Source organism: Dreissena polymorpha, chromosome 11 (genome assembly GCF_020536995.1).
Source record: "Dreissena polymorpha isolate Duluth1 chromosome 11, UMN_Dpol_1.0, whole genome shotgun sequence".
In the NCBI taxonomy this organism is placed as follows: domain Eukaryota; kingdom Metazoa; phylum Mollusca; class Bivalvia; order Myida; family Dreissenidae; genus Dreissena; species Dreissena polymorpha.
The window spans coordinates 62,642,940-62,662,604 of NC_068365.1; the positions used below are offsets into that span (position 1 = coordinate 62,642,940).

The 19,665-nt window shown below is 35.8% G+C and overlaps 1 protein-coding gene across 4 annotated transcripts in view; it reads left to right on the forward strand.

The window, feature by feature from the left end:
* Positions 1–19,665, forward strand: part of LOC127851739 (connector enhancer of kinase suppressor of ras 2-like) — an 87,143-nt gene that overhangs the window by 8,123 nt on the left and 59,355 nt on the right. For 3 of the 4 annotated variants that reach the window (XM_052385602.1, XM_052385605.1, XM_052385604.1), the window contains exons 3-9: positions 1,488–1,711; positions 6,567–6,696; positions 6,952–7,080; positions 10,242–10,301; positions 16,556–16,624; positions 16,838–17,106; positions 18,767–18,793. In XM_052385602.1, the coding sequence (XP_052241562.1) occupies positions 1,488–1,711; positions 6,567–6,696; positions 6,952–7,080; positions 10,242–10,301; positions 16,556–16,624; positions 16,838–17,106; positions 18,767–18,793 (908 nt within the window). The remainder of the gene's footprint in view (positions 1–1,487; positions 1,712–6,566; positions 6,697–6,951; positions 7,081–10,241; positions 10,302–16,555; positions 16,625–16,837; positions 17,107–18,766; positions 18,794–19,665) is intronic. The other variant, XM_052385603.1, reaches the window with a different exon arrangement.

The window sequence follows — 19,665 nt, forward strand, 5'->3', positions numbered from 1 at the left end:
ACTCTTAAGTATACTTACATGTACCCCAGGTACGGTTAATATACTTGAAAGTACCCAGGAATTTTAACACTAAATCGGTCATTTTAGGCTATTTTAAAAAAATTAATTACGTTCAGATTTATGTAAATTGTCTGTAAAATGGTCTCTATATAATCGGAACTGACACTCATAAAAAACATTTTGATGCAGTTATTTCAAAAGATGAGTTTGTTTAAGATAAACAATATCGTTTTACGGTAATCGGTAGCACGTTTTACAACATCGGATTTTGGGCTGGAATACAACTCGGGTACAGTCTAATATCGACCGGTTACGTTTAAGTATATTCAAGGTACCCGGGGTACATGTAAGTATACTTAAGAGTACCCAGGATACATGTAAACAGTACCTGAGTCGACAATTTTATGCACCCCTTCGAAGAAGAGAGGGTATATTGTTTTGCACATGTTGGTCGGTCCGTCGGTCGGTCCATCCACCAGATGGTTTCCGGATCACAGTGACTCAAAATAGTAAAATTGTTTCCGGATGATTACTCAAGAATGCTTAAGCCTAGGATCATGAAACTTCATAGGTACATTGATCATGACTGGCAAATGACCCCTATTGATTTTCAGGTCATTAGGTCAAAGGTCAAGGTCACAGTGACTCGAAACAGTAAAATGGTTTCCGGATGATAACTCAAGAATGTTTAAGCCTAAGATCATTAAGATCATGAAACTTCATAGGTACATTGATCATGACTGGCAGATGACCCCTATTGATTATCAGGTCACTAGGTCAAAGGTCAAGGTCACAGTGACTCGAAACAGTAAAATGGTTTCCAGATGATAACTCAAGAATGCTTACACCTAGGATCATGAAACTTCATAGGAACATTGATCATGACTGGCAGATGACCCCTATTGATTTTCAGGTCACTAGGTCAAAGGTCAAGGTCACAGTGACTCAAAATAGTAAAATTGTTTCCTGATGATAACTCAAGAGTAATAAGGCTTAGGATCATGAAACTTCATAGGTACATTGATCATGACTGGCAAATGACCCCTATTGATTTTCAGGTCTCTAGGTCAAAGGTCAAGGTCACAGTGACACAAAACGTATTCACACAATGGCTTCCACTACAGCTGACAGGCCATATGGGGGGCATGCATGTTTTACAAACAGCCCTTGTTCACTCTTGATTAATAAATAATAAATATGAACGTTGCTATGGGAAAACAAGACTTTGTGCATGAAAGAAAAGTGTCATCCTTGATAAGCCCGTGTAATCTCCACAGGCTAAGAACAGCACTTTCTGCTTTTATAGTAATTTTTGTTTGAACAAAGTCTCTTAGGAAAATCCAGTTAAGGTACATACATAATAAACTTGTACACACATGCATTTAGCCCCGTTTTCCCAGAGCTAGACTCATGTCTACATTCCACTAACTTTATGTTTCCTCATGTCAGTAATGGGTAACTTCAGTATATCAATGTTCCATTTTCAGAGGTACGGCTACGAGACAGAGAACCTTCAGACTCTTGCCCTACAGCTCGGTTGTAAGGCCCGCAGTTTGAAGAGTGAGGTCCGAGCCCGCACTAGTGAGAATGACCGTAACCGTGCCAACATCCACACCAATGAGGTCAGGACTCGCAAACTGCCAATAAATATTCTATCCACCGTCGCTGACCTTGTGGCGAAGTTGAAGAGTCTGGTGGGCTGGATGGACAAGTATGCAACCTACCCAGGTTTTTTTTTCCACTTTTTGGGAAGATAGCCCATGGCTTTGGAATTGGGAATTTTATCGGCATTTTCATGAAATTGGGAAAATAAATTCATTAGCCATTTTTTCCACATGAAAAGTCCACTGATTAGGGAAATACTAAATTTGATATAACTCTTTATAATCATTTAAATTAAAAGAACAAAATCATATAATACTTTGTTAGATGTAATTGAATTGAAATTGAGATAAAATACGCATTAGACTTCTTTCTAAAAAAAAAAAAAATTTTTTTTTTTTTTTTGTTTGTTTTTTTTTGGAAATTGGGAATTTTTTGCCACATTTTGGGAAAAAAGTATACTTTTTGGGATTGGGAACATAGCCGAATTTCGGCTATAAAATCGGGCCAAAAAAAACCCTGCTACCCATGAGCCACACTCAGTCTAATCGGGGACGATGCTTTCCACCTACACTCGATTTACCTTAAGAAGAGACTTCCTCTAAAGAAAAAAATCCATATAAGCGATATTACTCTCCCTGATTAGCCTGTGCTGTGACTAGTGCTGCAACAATACGCCAAAAACCATATTGCAATGTATTGTCAGTTCAAAAACCCGTATTGCAATATATTGCTAACTGGTACCAGAATTATAACATGCCAGCTAATCACCAAAACCAACTTAATTACATGAACATAACCTTTGTATTGTATGTTTAGATTCTAGTTATATCCTATTGGCAAGTCTAGCCTTTTTTTTCAAAATGCTTTATAAACACAATTAACTCTTTTTTTGGCTTTACAAAGCATTATGTTATGAAAGATTAGTATTGTCTTTTTATAATTTTTATTATGGAATGAATTGTTTTGTTTTTTCGTATTTCCATAAGCTTCATCTTAAATTTAACAGTATGACATGCAAAAGCAGATCTTTCGGACTCCGATGTAACAACGCTACTCCGTATTATAGATTTTTTAGATTGCTATTTTTACGTAACGATTTATTTTTACTAAACACCGATTTGTTTACCTTGATATCATTATTTTGGATGGCTATTCTGGACGAAATGTGGATGAATTTTTGTACCGGAAAGATGAAAATCGTATCGCAATACAATATGTGGATTGCGTATTGCAATATATACCGATATACCGGTATATTGTTGCAGCACTAGCAGTGACACTCTATGCATATGCATTTACCCTTATTTCACCTTCTTTTCTCAGAGAGGTGCTATTATCTGATACTGTAAAACCATTAAATTTCGTGTGATACCAATTTTCGTGGATTTCGTTGGTCCGCTGAACCACGAATTCAAATACCAACGATTATGTATACATTTTTAATCCGAAATCGGTCATTTCCGACATTTTCTTTTGTTGTCGATTGTCTGAGATATTTGTTTTTTGTAATAGTTACTTTACTTCAGTTGGTCACATTACACTATAATTTGACTAAATAACATTTCCGAATTGAAAATGTAAAGTGTTTGGGTAATAATACTTTTGAAATCAAGAACGATATTTAAAATTTTAAACTGTACATCAACGATTGTTCTCTTTTACATGACGTCGTCAAATTAACAGTTTGCAGATTTATCACATGTCTGTTAGTGCCAATTAAAGTTAAAAGAGACATAACGGTTAAACACGTGTATTTTGGGGACCTTATTACTCAATTGTTACTACAAGGAGACTGATTGGGCTAAGAATTGCAAATATTGTCAAAACAACATTGATGGCAATTAGCGAGTGGGGACCCACAAGTGCACCGCTTTATCACTCTTATCGACAATAATCGGCAACACTGTCATGAATCAGTGCACATTAACATCAAGTCTTGCTGTCAACACAGATTAGCAGATTATGCTTCGTTATTACTCTGGTTGTTTTAATAAAAGTTTAATTATTATGACGGTCAGTCTTCCCCGAAAATTTGAAAGCCACGAAATTACGTGTCAACGAAATAGTTGTTTTTTATTAAACCACGAAATTTCATACCGACGAATTTCTATACGTTTACAGTAACTGGTATGCCCTTTTTTCACTGCATATAAATGAGAACTTTGTTTATTAATTGCAGATTATACGAGATGGACATATATACTTTTAGCCGGTTATTTTGACAAATTAAAAATATTGTGCAGCAATCCTTTTACAATTGACAAATTCAAGTGAATTATGAACACTTCATTTAAATGTTGTTTTTTTAGCTCACCTGATTGCTCAGGTAAGCTTTTGTGACCGGTCTTTGTCCGTCGTACGTCCGTCCGTCTGTCCACATTTGTTCGTAAACACTCTAAAGGCCACATTTATTGTCCGATCTTCATGAAACTTGGTCAGAAGCTTTGTCCCAATAAAATCTCTGTCGAGGTCGAAACTGGGTTGTGCAGGGTCAAAAACTAGGTCACTAGGTCAAAAAAAAGAAAAAACTTGTAAACACTGTAGAAGTCACATTTTATGCCCAATCTTCATGTAACTTTGTCAAAAAGTTTGTCGTAATGATATGTTGGTTGAGTTCAAAAGTGGTTCTTATTAGGCTATAGAAAAAGCTTGTAAACACTCTAGAAGTCACAATTTTTGCCCAATCATCATGAAAGTTGGTCAAAACATTGGTTTTATTGATATCTCGGACGAGTTCGAAAATGGTCCAGATCGGTGAAAAAATATGGCCGCCAGTGGGCGGGGCATTTTTCTCTAAATGTATATAGTGAAAACTTGTGAACACTCTAGAATTCACATTTTTGGCCCAATTTTCATGAAATTTAATCAGAACATTTGTTTCCATGATATGAGAGTTGAGTTAGAAAATGGTTCAGGTCAGTGGAATAACATGGCTGCGGTGGGGGGGGGGGGCAGTTTTCCTAATTTGGCTTTAGAGAAACCTTGTAAACACTCTAGAAGTCACAATTTTTGCCCAATCATCATGAAAGTTGGTCAAAAACATTGGTTTTATTGATATCTCTGGCGAGTTCAAAAATAGTCCAGATCGGTGAAAAAACATGGCCGCCAGTGGGCGGGGCATTTTTCTCTAAAAGTATATAGTGAAAACATGTGAACACTCTAGAAGTCACATTTTGGCCCATTTTTCATGAAATTTGGGCAGAACATTTGTTACCTTGATATGAAAGTTGAGTTTGAAATGGTTCCGGTCAGTTGAATAACATGGCTGCCGGGGGGGGGGGGGGGCAGTTTTCCTTATTTGGCTAAAGAGAAACCTTGTAAACACTCTAGAAGTCACAATTTTTGCCCAATCATCAGGAAAGTTGGTCAAAACATTGGTTTTATTGATATCTCGGACGAGTTCGAAAATGGTCCAGATCGGTGAAAAAACATGGTCGCCAGTGGGTGGGGCATTTTTCTCTAAATGTATATATTGTAAACATGTGAACACTCTAGAAGTCACATTTTTGGCCCAATTTTGATGAAATTTGGTCAAAACATTTGTTTCCTTGAAATGAGAGTTGAGTTCGAAAATGGTTCTGGTCAGTTGAATAACATGGCTGCCAGGGGGGGGGGGGGGCAGTTTTCCTTATTTGGCTATAGAGAAACCTTGTAAACACTCTAGAAGTCACAATTTTTGCCCAATCATCATGAAAGCTGGTTAAAACATTGGTTTTATTGATATCTCGGACGAGTTCGAAAATGGTCCAGATCATGATAAACATGATAAATTTGGTCAGAACATTTGTTTCCTTGATATGAAATTTGAGTTTGAAAATGGTTCGGGTCAGTTGAATAACATGGCTGCTGGGGGGGGCCGTTTTCTCATATTTATATAGTAAAAAAAGCTTATGAACACTCTAGAAGTCACATTTTTTGCCCAATCATCATGAAACTTGGTGAAAAGATTGGTTTTATATATACCACATAATTAATGCCATAATTATTGCCTTAAGATTGTCCAAATTTTCATTATATTATACAAAATCCTTGTAAACACTCTAGAAGTCACAATTTTGTTTCAGATTTTATGAATCTTGGTCATAATATTTATTTTTGTAAGCAAACTTTGATATTTGGTTAGGGGGTCAACTCAAAATAAAGGACACCAGGTCAAATCTTACAAAAACAAAATCACTCCATATGCCAGAGTTTTGGTTCAATAATTATGAAATTTGACCAGGATGTTTGTCTGGACAATATCTAGGTCAAGTTTGACGTTTGGTAAAGATTGAATGAACCGACTCCTCTCAGATGAGCGAACTAGGGCCATCTTGGCCCTCTTGTTTTCATTTGCTAAAGACAGGAAATTATTTTGGAATGCAACATTCAGTGGATTTAATATTGTCTATTTTAAGTGCATACTTATATTGTTATGCTTCTATCCTGCCATTTTTACATCTAGGACAGTTTGACCAGATTTTACTTTTTCATCTTAATGTTATCAATTTACCTTGACCTAGTTTGAGTTTAATAATTCAAGTGTGATGGGTTAAGTAGAATTCACTGGTTCATATAGCATACATTGCCAGCTACAACTCTTAAAAACTTACAAACTAGTTGTTTAATGCCATTCTCAATCCACTCGTACTTGTATCACCTTACATATAATTTGACCTTGTCTTAGAAATGGGCTCTCAAGCAACAACGGGGGGAATTTGTTTCTATAATAGATATTCTTGTTTTTCCTTTTTCTGATTAGAATGTGAAAATGGATCTATGCAACCAGCATAAAATCAGAACAGCCTACGAGTAACTCCCAGTCTGTTCAGGTTTTATGATGTTTTCTGCTTATCAGTATACTATGGTTGAAAACCAAGGCTTCCAAACTTGAATCCAGTAATAAAGGTCTTAACTTAAATTTGATTTGACAAGTCAACAGATGTACATATGTGAGTGTTAGAGGTTATGACGTTTTTCAGGGCCCCTTTTAGCGGGTTTCATGACCTGTGTCTGACCCGGAACTCCATCGTGAAGCACGGGCTTGACCTTATCAGTATGTGTCAGCGCGAGATGTCACTGGTAGACTTTGAGTATAACATAACCAACACGGTAAGTGGATTATTGGAGCCTCGGTCCGACAAAATCTGCCAAATGCTTTTTTATGCGCGCTTTCTAATTATCAACATCTATGATAACTCGATTTCAGTAATTTTGCTCTTTCTTTGTTACCATCTAAACAGTATTTTGATTGCCATAAACATCTTTTTCTTAAATAAATATTCATTTGAACCTTGTAAAGTAAAAATATATTGTGGGATGATACATTGAAATAAGTTATCATTGTGTATCTCCATATATTCACAGACAACCCTGCTATCAGACATATGCGAGAAGCTGGTTATTGGTTCCCCAGAGAGTCCACTTGACCCACTGTATCTGCAACCAGCTGCACTTGAGCTGGCAACCATCCGAAAGAAACAAGGGGAAGAATTGGTATGACCAATACTGCATGAGTGACTGTTTCTTTTTTATTAAAAAAAAGGCCACTGGGCAAATATCCTGTTGCATGTGAGTTTGGTTATTGGTCTCCATTCCGGACATGGGGGGTTCCCTCCTCTGGGTTCCCTGTTTCAACCCAACACCAGATGTCAACAACAAAATTGAAAAATCTTCGAAATATATTCCAAATTTGTTTGAGTCTTAAAAGTTAATTAGGAAGTAGTGATGGGACACACTCTGTTTCCACGTTGATAGCTGGCTGAGGCATGGAAGGATCTCATAAACTGGGAAATACACATATTCAAATTGCAAAATTGAGCTTAATTTGAACTTAAGAGAGACTGATATTTTATTTTATTTATTAAACATCATTTATGATTTCTGGTGATAAAATAATTATATACTTAACCTTAAAGCAATATAATCTACTTTAAAAAAAAGACTAGTTTATAGAGGCTTTTCATGACTTCGACATATGCTTTGACCTGTACAATTCTGATGGTTTCCACCTTGCTCATGTTGCTGAAGTCTTTAAAACATTAATATATTGATACAGCCATTTTCCCTTTCTATGATTCCAGTAGGGCAGTTGTCAGTTACTGGCATAAGGGCGAAACATGGAAACAAATTAATAAATTGACAGTTAACATTTGAATTATGGTCTGGTTGATTTTCTTTCAAAAATCATTTGATGTTTTGTTTGTGTTCCAGTTGAGAGAGTTATTGATGAACGTAACCTTGATAATATTGCAAATACCATTTTGATATAATAATTTTCGCTACTTATAGGCTTCATACAATTGGCCTTGGTACTGGTCAACATTAAACATCTTGTTAAAAATGTTTAAGTTTTGAAAATAATATTTCATCTGCACTTACATTTTCCTAACTAGAAATGGCGCTGCAGAGGTTGACGCGTATCCCCACGCCGCATGTTTGACCCAGGGGGCGCCCCAGGGTTGATAATGGGGCCATGCATAGTTGAGATTGACCGTATTGTCATAAGACATGTTCAGTATCAATTTGAAGTAAGTCGGTGTAGAATTGAAGAATTTATAGTAAAAGGCAATTTTGGGTAAGCATGGTCTATGTGGGCGAGGGCACCCCAGGGTTGGTAATGGGGCCATGCATAATTGAGATTGACCGTATTGTCATAAGAGATGTTCAGTATCAATTTGAAGTAAATGGGTGTAGAAATTAAGAAGTTAATGTAAAATAACATAAAAAAATGAGTGAAAATCTCTGACCTGGCCCCACCCCAACCCCCATAACTTTTGACCCAGGGTCAGATCAAAATTCCAAATAGTGCAGGGTCGCACATATGCTCATAGCTACCATGTGTGTAAGTTTCAAGGTTCTAGTGCTTGTAGTGTAGGAGGAGATAGTGGCCAGGACGGACGGACGGCGGAGATAACCACAATATCCCCACGCTTTTCAAAAAGCGTGGTGATAATTATTATTATTCTTAACTTTTAGTGCATTACAATATGTGCAGGAATATTCATGTCATAGATATTTCACTCTTCATACATAAGACAATCTAAATTTCATGATACGATCCGCATTATTTGAAAATGTGTTTTAAGCCATATGTGACAAGTGTAGCTCTAGACCAGCCTGCGCATTTTGGCAGGAGCTTCCCTGTCAACTATAAAAATGATGCAAGGTTTCGTGGTCTCACTAGAAGACAGGGTGCCTTATGACCATAGATATTGTGTAAATGGCTAATTTTATCATGACAGGGCTCATACCATATATTTTAAATGGTCTTTCTAGCCAATTTATATCTATAGCTCTGAAAGTTAATGTTCAGACATAAATGAGTCTTGGACAAAAGAGATTAGTGAGTATATTTCCCATTGGGGCTAAACAGTATCTGTGGTTGTATGAATGTAATTTTTAGCTCGACTATTATATATGAAATATATATAGTAGAGCTATCCTACTCACCCCGGCGTCTGCGTGCAAATGTAAAAGTTTTCGTACTACCCCAAATATTTTCTTTGTCCCTTGACATATTGCTTTCATATTTTGCATACTTGTTTACCAACATGACCCCAACCTATAAACAAGAGTTGACAACTCTATCAAGCATTTTGTCATAATTATGGCCCCTTTTCCACTTAGAATATGCAGCAAATGTTAAAGTTTTCGTACTTCTCCATTTATTTTCATTGTCCCTTGACATATTGCTTTTATATTTTGCATACTTGTTTACCAACATCACCCCAACCTATAAACAAGAGTTGACAACTCTAATGAGCATTTTGTCATTATTATTGCCCCTTTTATACTTAGAATATGCATATTATTGATAAATCTATGTTAAAGTTTGTGTACTACCCCAAATATGTTCTATATCCTTTAACATATTGCTTTTATATGTTGCATACTTGTTAACCAACATGACCCCAACCTATAAACAAGAGCAGACCACTGTGTCAAGCATTTTGACATAAGTATGGCCCCTTTTACACTTAGATAATTGAACTTTAATGCTTAAATTGCCATAACTTTTTTATTTATGATCACATTTTATTATTACTTTGACAAAACAACACTTACCTGAATACCACAATTGATTCCACCCAAACAATACCCCACGCCCCTACCAGAATCCCTCCCCCCCTTTTTTTTAAACATATTATACCCCCCTCTCACTCCCCCCCCTACCCCCCCCCCCATTTTTTTCTTTTTTTAAACATCATCTAATAAATTACCCCACCCCACATTATACCCCCCTCTCAGTCCCCCCCTACCCCACCCTACCCTCCCACCCCCCAAAAAAAAACATTATTATTTTTTTTCCTTTTTTATTTTTGAAAGATCGCCTAATAAATTATTGAATATGAACAATTTCCTCTTACGTTATACTTTCAAGCACTCGAAAAGTCGAGCTCGCTGTCCTCTGACAGCTCTTGTTAAATGAGCTTTTATGCTGTGGAACGGAGCCTAATGAATGTGCATCAAGTATTGTCTTAGATTAGCATGGGCCTCACTGGATTTTCCTTCAAAAGAGAATTCCTGAAACAAAATATTTCCTTAATACGGAAAGTGTTGTCCCTGATTAGCGTGGGTGGACTTTACATACTGACATGAAAATCGTTTTATCACAGCCAGGTACAAATAGATTTAAGGTGTCCTTCTGATTCCAGGGAATGCACTTGCTGTTCTCCTACGATGGTGTACATGTAATTAGCGGCGTTAAAGACATGGTGAGTATGAATATTTTGCCTCAGTATAAGCTTTAACATTATTGGATCCTTGTTTCTAGCACAGTTACATTTAACTGTTAGTCTTGGAACTTTCCAAATTTTAACACAAAATGGGGAAACTTTAGTTGTTTTTCTACTTGAGATTGTTGGTGTCAATAATGTTAGAAATTATAAATCATACAGGTTTAGTATAATATTATTAGATGAATATTGAATGAAGATGCAGTTTACATGTAAGCACTATTCTAGCCACATGCTCATGTGTTTTAGCGCACCTGAGCACAACGTGCTTATGGTGAGCTTTTGTGATCGCTTTTTGTGCGTCCTGCGTCTTCCATCGTCTGTCATGCGCCGTCAACATTTGCCTAATCTAGAGGCCACATTTATTGTCCATTCTTCATGAAATTTGTTCAGAAGATTGGTCTCAATGATATCTTGGATGAGTTTGAAAATGGTTACGTTTGCTTGAAAAACATGGCTGCCAAGGGGCGGGGCATTTTTATGTCCCCCACTATAGTAGTGGGGGACATATTGTTTTTGCCCTGTCTGTTGGTTGGTTGTTTGGTTGGTCTGTTGGTCTGTTTGTGCCAACTTTAACATTTGCAATAACTTTTGCAATATTGAAGATAGCAACTTGATATTTGGCATGCATATGTATCTCATGGAGCTGCACATTTTGAGTGGTGAAAGCTCAAGGTCAAGGTCATCCTTCAAGGTCAAAGGTCAAATATATGGGTCAAAATCGCTAATTTAATGTACACTTTTGCAGTATTTCAATATTCAAGATAGCAACTTGATATTTGGCATGCATGTGTATCTCATGGAGCTGCACATTTTGAGTGGTGAAAGGTCAAGGTCAAGGTCATTCTTCAAGGTCAGAGGTCAAATATATGTGGCCAAAATCGCTTATTTTATGAATACTTTTGCAATATTGAAGATAGCAACTTGATATTTGGCATGCATGTGTATCTCATGGAGCTGCACATTTTGAGTGGTGAAAGGTCAAGGTCAAGGTCATCCTTCAAGGTAAAATATATGGGTCAAAATTGCTCATGTAATGTCACTTCTGCAATATTGAAACTAGCAATTTTATATTTGAAATGCATGTGTATCTCATGAAACACACATTATGAGTGGTGAAGGGTCAAGGTTAAGGTCATCCTTCAAGGTCAAACGTCATATAGGGAGACATTGTGTTTCACAAACGCATCTTGTTCCTTATATGGCTATAGTAAAATCTTGTTAACACTCTAGAGGCCACATTTATTGTCTGATCTTCATGAAAATTGGTCAGAAGATTCATCCCAATAATATCTTGGACGAGTTCAAAAATGATGCCAGATGGTTGAAAAACATGGCCGCCAGGGGGGCGGGGCATTTTTCCTTATATAGCTAAAGTAAAACCTTGTTATCACTCTAGAGGCCACATTTTTTTCCGATCTTCGTGAAACTTGCTCAGAAGATTTGTCCCAATGATATCTTGGATGAGTTCAGAAATGGTAACCTTTGCTTGAAAAACATGGCTGCCAAGGGGCGAGGCATTTTTCCTTATATGGCTATAGTAAAATCTTGTTAACACTCTAGAGGCCACATTTATTGTCCAATCTTGATTGAAACATAGTAAGAAGATTCATCCCAATAATATCTTGGACGATTTCGAAAATGATGACGGTTGGTTAAAAACATGGCCACCAGGGGGCGGGACATTTTTCCTTATATAGCTATTGTAAAACCTTGTTAACACTCTAGAGGCCACATTTACTGTCCGATCTTCATGAAACTTGGTTAGAAGATTCATCCCGATAATATCTTGGAAGAGTTTAAAAATTATGCGGGTTGGTTGAAAAACATGGCCATCAGGGGGCGGGGCATTTTTCCTTATATGGCTTTAGTAAACCCTTGTTTACACTCTAGAGGCCACATTTATTGTCCAATCTTCATGAAACTTGATCACAAGATTTGTCCCAATAAAATCTTGTTATCTCAGATGAGCGACTTTGGGCCTTTGAGGCCCTCTTGTTTATGTAATAACAAGGGTAAACCAAGGCATGTTTTGACCTAACAAAAAAAAAGTGGCAATAAATATACATCAGTATTTACAGTTCTTGCAGATATATTAATGAAATTTAAACCATATTGTCATAGTTTCTGTTTAACAAACAACAACAGAAACTTGAAAGCTAAATAAAATAACACTCAGCAACTGCACTATTAATTTAGCACATAATTGCATATAGTACTAGTAACAGGTTAAGTTCTGATTGATATCATCTTTAGATCTTTTTAAAAGTCTGTATGGATTTTAAGATAACTTAAAATTAATTATTGCCCATGACAATACACTGTGTTCAGTGCAAATTCCAAAGTACTCAGTCAAAGATCAATGTAACAATTCAAGGTCAAAGGTCAAGTGTTTTATTTCAAGGATGTATCTGTAACTTGTTGAGGTTCAGGTTGATTTAAATATTACTTTTATATGAAAAGAGTTTTGAAAAACAGGGCTAAATACATATGCCTTAAGTGCCATCCCAGATAAGCCTGTGTAGTCCACACAGGCTAATCAGGGATGGCACTTTCTGGATGAGACTGGACTTTTGTAAATAAAAGACTTCCAATAAACAAATAGCGCTATAAAAGCCAAAAGTGTCGTCCGTGATTAGCCTGCGCTGACGGCACAGGCTGATCTGGTATAATTATGTATGCACTGGCATAGAGCCTCGTTTTCTAGAGTCCTGCTCATATTCCTAGATAATCATTTCTAGAATGATGACGCAGCTCGTTTAACCCAAATCCTTATTGCTCAATGTCATACTTTCTTCAAGGTCAAGTATTAAGAATTGTTAGTTTATCTGACAAAGCCTGTATGGATTTCCATTTGACTTAAAAAATATCAATGGAACCTTTAATAACTTATGAATGTTTTCTGGAAATGTGTTTTAGTTTGTTAGAATTTTTAGCAAAATTTTAGCCAATCGCCAGTTTCAAGAAGTATATATATTTTTTAAATTGCTTACAAAAATTCCCAAGTAAATGTTTAGTTTTCTTTTTATAATTTCTAATGTAAGTTTATCTTCTATCTATTTTATTGAGTTAAATATAATGTGAAGAAAGACACTAATATTCTCCATTTTATATTATTTATAAGGAAAAAACCTAACAAATGTTAGACAACATGCTCTTCCCAATCCAAAGGGCTCCTTTCCAAATAAAACGTGAATAAACAAACACTGACTTGGACCAACATATATGCTGGTACTTTCATTATAAATTAATACCTGTGACAAGCCCATTTTCTTGTGTACAGTTTTTGTATGTTATCTGGTCAGCTGATGAAAGAAACAAAACAAAACCATTGATTCTATCCTGTTTGGTATCTAAGTAGTTGACCCATTCCACATGACTGTATGTTTGTTTACTGCAGTTGAAGTAATTTAACACAGGACTTGCCCACTAGGGATTGTCTTTCTACCTAAAAAGCTTATACATATTCATTTGGATTCATTAAATATTATCTGTTTGTTTAGGGCATTAATAGTTGTTGGTATCTTTTGGATGTATTTTCCTGTGTGAGTTCATTGAACAATTTCATTTGTATGCCCCCAGATTGAAAGATTGGGGGCATATTGTTTTTGGCCTGTCTGTCATTCATTCATTCATTGTGTGTGTCCCAAAACCTTAACCTTGGTTAAAGTTTTGCAATAACTTTTGCATTATTGAAGAAAGCAACTTGATATTTGGCATGCATGTGTATCTCATGGAGCTGCACATTTTGAGTGGTGAATGGTCAAGGTCATCCTTTAAGGTCAAATATATGGCTTCAAAGCGGCGCAATAGGGGGCATTGTGTTTCTGACAAACACATCTCTTGTTTTTATATATAACTTAGCAGTACTGTTTGAATGTTTTAGTAGCTTGAGGTATAATTTACCAGTTTTTCAGTTTCTTCTGTTATAACTAAGTACATTAGTGTTTGAACTTTTCAGTAGGTAAGTAGTTTTAGGGCTAACTAATTGCAATAGGGTTTGAATGTTTCAGTAGTTTGAGGGATAGCTACTAACAATAGGGTTTAAATGTTTCAGTAGTTTGTTAGATAACATATCACACACAGTAAGGTTTAAATGTTTCAGTAGTTTGTTAGATAACATATCACACTAAGGTGTGAATGTTTCAGTTGTTTGTTAGATAACATATCACACTAAGGTGTGAATGTTTCAGTTGTTTGTTAGATAACATATCACACTAAGGTTTGAATGTTTCAGTTGTTTGTTAGATAACATATCACACTAAGGTGTGAATGTTTCAGTTGTTTGTTAGATTACATATCACACTAAGGTGTGAATGTTCAGTTGTTTGTTAGATTACATGTCACACTAAGGTGTGAATGTTTCAGTTGTTTGTTAGATTACATATCACACTAAGGTTTGAATGTTTCAGTAGTTTGATAGATTACATATCACACTAAGGTTTGAATGTTTTATTAGTTTGTTAGATAACATATCACACACAGTAAGGTTTGAATGTTTCAGTAGTTTGTTAGATAACATATCACACACACTAAGGTGTGAATGTTTCAGTTGTTTGTTAGATTACATATCACACTAAGGTGTGAATGTTTCAGTTGTTTGTTAGATTACATATCACACACACACTAAGGTGTGAATGTTTCTGTTGTTTGTTAGATTACATATCACACTAAGGTTTGAATGTTTCAGTAGTTTGTTAGATAACATAATTATCAGACTTAAGCTTGAATGGTTCAGTAGTTTGTAGATTACATATCATACTATACATATCACACTAAGGTTTGAATGTTTCAGTAGTTTGTTAGAAAACATATCACACTAAAGTGTGAATGTTTCAATTGTTTGTTAGGTTGCATATCACATTAAGGTGTGTATGTTTCAGTAGTTTGTTAGATTACATATCACACTAAGGTGTGAATGTTTCAGTTGTTTTTTATATTACATATCACACTAAGGTTTGAATAATTCAGTTGTTTGTTAGATAACATACCACACTAAAGCTTCAATGTATCAGTAGTTTTGTTAGATTACATATTACACTAAGGTTTGAATAATTCAGTTGTTTGTTACATTACATATCATACTAAGGTTTGAATGTTTGAGTTGTTTGTTAGATTGCATATCACACTAAGGTTTGAATGTTTCAGTAGTTTGTTAGATTACATATCACATTAAGGTTTGAATGTTTCAGTAGTTTGTTAGATTACATATCACATTAAGGTTTGAATGTTTCAGTTGTTTGTTAGAATACATGTTCAGTAGCTTGTGAGAGGTGTAGCAGAGAACACTCAGGTTTTCATGGTCAGTAGCTCGAGAAAGGTAAAGCTTAGTACATTTGGGTTTTCATGTTTTAGTAGCTTGCAGTGTAACTAAGAACAATAGGGTTCAAATGTGTCAGTAGTTTGAGGTAAAATATCTGGTTTGACTGTGTCTAACTGTTTCAGAAGTTCAAGGTGTAAACTAGGTAATATATATGGGTTGACTGTTGCAGTGGTTCAAGGTGTAATTCAGTACTTTATATGAGTTGAATGTTGCAGTAGTTTAAGGTGTAACTAAGTACTTTATATGAGTTTAATGTTGCAGCAGTTTAAGGTGTAACTAAGTACTTTATATGAGTTGAATGTTGCAGCAGTTTAGGGTGTAACTAAGTACTGTATATGGGTTGAATGTTGCAGCAGTTTAGGGTGTAATTAAGTACTTTATATGAGCCGAATGTTGCAGTAGTTTAAGGTGTAACTAAGTACTTTATATTAGTTGAATGTTGCAGCAGTTTAGGGTGTAACTAAGTACTATATATGGGTTGAATGTTGCAGTAGTTTAAGGTGTAACTAAGTACTATATATGAGTTAAATGTTGCAGTAGTTTAAGGTGTAACTTAGTACTTTATATGAGTTGAATGTTGCAGCAGTTTAAGGTGTAACTAAGTACTTTATATAAGTTGAATGTTGCAGCAGTTTTTTAGGGTGTAACTAAGTACTGTATATGGGTTGAATGTTGCAGCAGTTTAGGGTGTAACTAAGTACTTTATATGAGTTGAATGTTGCAGTAGTTTAAGGTGTAACTAAGTAATTTATATAAGTTGAATTGTGCAGCAGTTTAGGGTGTAACTAAGTACTATATATGGGTTGAATTTTGCAGCAGTTCAAGGTATTTATAACTCAGTACAATTGTGTTTGAATATTTCAGTACTTTGAGGTACAACTTAGTGCTTAACATGGTTTGAATGTTTCAGTCCCCAGCTGACCTCTGTGGAAAGATTGAAAAAGGAGATGAGGTGATACAGGTCAACAATCAGATCGTGGTAAGTGTTTAAAACAAAAACAAAATAGGTTATTTTCCAACATAGACTTTGTGTTTTTTGTTCATCTGAGCTTTTAAAATCACATTTTGTTCAATATTCATTATCTGCCATCTTTTGTATGTCATCAACATTTACCTTATTAACACTCTAGAGGCCTTAGGGCCCATGGACCTCTTGTCTCACTTAAATCCAAAGCTTGTGTGTGATTTCCAGGCAGGCTGGTCACTGAAAAAGCTGGTAAATCTTCTCAAGGAGAACCCAAAGGAGGTGACACTTCTGCTGAAGAAGCGCCCGCGACACATCGTCCCTTACGGGCAGATGCCCAACAAACGGCAGGCACAGGGTCAGGTCTCCACGCTGCCCAAATCTCGCAAGAAATTGCGGTCCCGTGACGGAGATTCTACGAAGCTGCGGCCTTCTTTACAGGAGCTTGTGAATTCTGTTCCAGGCGCAGGCGAACATGAAGATATGGACTCCCCCAAGTATGTGGTATCTTGTTCCTTGTCATAAATAAAAAGACGTGGCGAAAGCCTGTCGGACTTTGCCTACAAACATTTCAAAAGGCCTATGGTGAAAGGCAAGATTTTCTGACTTACTTCCCGTAATTTGTACTTTCAAAGATTGTAACCCTCTTGCAGTTTTCACAGCAACATTATTTCGTGGCATCAATACATTCCAAGAATGATTCCAAACGTTAATGGGGCGTATCGAGTTTTCGCAGAATTACAAAAAACTTAATTATTGGTTCGCGAAAGTAGACGGACATTTACGATTTTTCTTTGCATTGCAAACATCTTGCAAATGTGATTCCAAGATGGCAGACAATTTAAAGAAATTACGATGCTCAGCAAAAATGACAAATTACTATAGAATTCATGACAGGCATCATATAATTAGTATGGATTTATGAAAAGTGTGTGTCATTCAATGATAAAGATGTGTTTTAGATACAAATAACAATAAATTAATATAAATTTATATATTGAATGTATGTCACAGAACAAGTGTTTGTAAATTAGAGTTCAGAGTACTCGGGAAGAAGACAACATCAAACAAGATTATTGTTTCGAAAATGGACAAAACAAACACGGTTCAATTTATATGCTAGTGGATCTGTGTATAATCAGATTCATTTGCATATTCTGCTGTATTATCTTTGTAAACTCAATACAGTTTACTGTAATGGAATGTTAGTGAAATGAAAGATATTGAAAGGTAAACATATTATATATATATTAATTAATCCTAGTTTGATACATCACTATCACAAAAGCATGTATGTTTATAGGTATAAATATTTTCCCTAAACAGAAGCAAACGTGCCAAATTTATTGTCCCAAAATCCAGCTTTGTGTGCAATTTTTTGCCCTTTCTTGAATCAATGCATTAAAATGCCCTTTTAGAATTTACTTTGCCATGCCCCTATGCCTTCTTTGGGTAACACTGATAATTAAGGACGGTGAAGTACACAACTGGCGTGTTATTTGTTTTCCTTTCAGGACAGTCTGGCCTGTAACTTGTTGTGGTCTTTGCCATGTCTGAAATAGAGCCACACTCTAAGGGAAAACTAAGCTTAATTCTTGTGCATTAATAAGTCCCAGTTTATCATGTGCAGTCGCCACAAGCTAATCAGGGACAACACTTTCTGTGTTCGTTTATATACTTTTGCTTTAAACAAAAAATTCTATAAAAAGAAAGTGTTGTACCTGACTTACTCAAATGCTTTAAGCCTAGTTTTCCATGAGTGTGGATTATTATAACACTGTTTCCTTTTCAAAAACTGTCTCTATGCTACTTGATCACCTGTTGGGCATAGGACTAGCAAATCTCAATATCCAAAAATGTAGTCAACATCTGGGACAACACTTTCTGCCTTTAATGGAATTTTTAGTTTAAGGAATGTCTCTTCTAAATGAAAATCCAAATAAGACGGAAATTGTCGTCCCAGATAAAGCTATGCAAACAGGCTTAAACTTGATTACACTTTACACCCAAGAATTAAGCCCTGTTTCCCAAAACATGGCTTAATTGAATGCCATGGGCTCTTTTTTGATATGATAAGAATATGTGCGCTTTTTATGAAAGATATATGCAGTACTATGTTGAAATCATGTGTTTCTAGTTTTATTAATTTATTTTCAGAATTGCTTCAACTATGAGATACACAAAGTATGTTACAAATCATCTAATATAATCATATTAAAGGCTTAAAATATGCTCTGCATGATATATAAGCATAGCATATGCTTCAATACATAATTGCCTTTGCGACAGGGTATATATTTTACTAGATTTTGTTTTATTTCTTGAGTTCTAACCTCTTATACTTGTCCTTTATGGGTGAACAAAAATTTTGCAGGGAAATTGCCTTAGCAAAGGAATGGAAAAACAATAAGTTTGAAGAATTAATCTGATTGATTGAAACTATATAAGACAGCGGCTCCTGTTGTAGTTGTTTGTTTGATTCTTTTGTGATGTTGGACTTTGGCCAATATATGAATGAGGAGTGACAGAAATATGAGGATTGTCATACAAAAACGTGTCTAATGCTATATCCGGCCAGTTGATCTCCGGACCTGCCTGTACATTCACACAGCCTGGTCATGAGCTACCCTGTCTGTTAACCCTTTCCCCCATAAGAAGCACAGTGAAAATGGCTTTTGCAAGGAGCCTGTGAGTAACTTGCAGTCTGTTCAGGTTTTATGCTTTTTGCTGCTCATCAGTATCTAAGGGTTGGAAATGAAGCATGTAAAACTTGAATTTAGTAACCAAGGTATTTAATTAGATTTAACTTTCTATGGGACTACACATTTGTCAAAATATGTATCTAAGTGGTAAAGGGTAAATGAAACCATGAAACCTGAATATAGCTGTCTTGTCTGTAGCTACGCTTGTTGCATTTGGCATCAAACCCATTTTCACATTACACAATTTGTATGTGGAATGTCATGGGTCAACCGGGCTTGATGAATGTAGACCTGTGCTGTGCAATATATGTCATGGGTCAACCGGGCTTGAAGAATGTAGACCTGTGCTGTGCA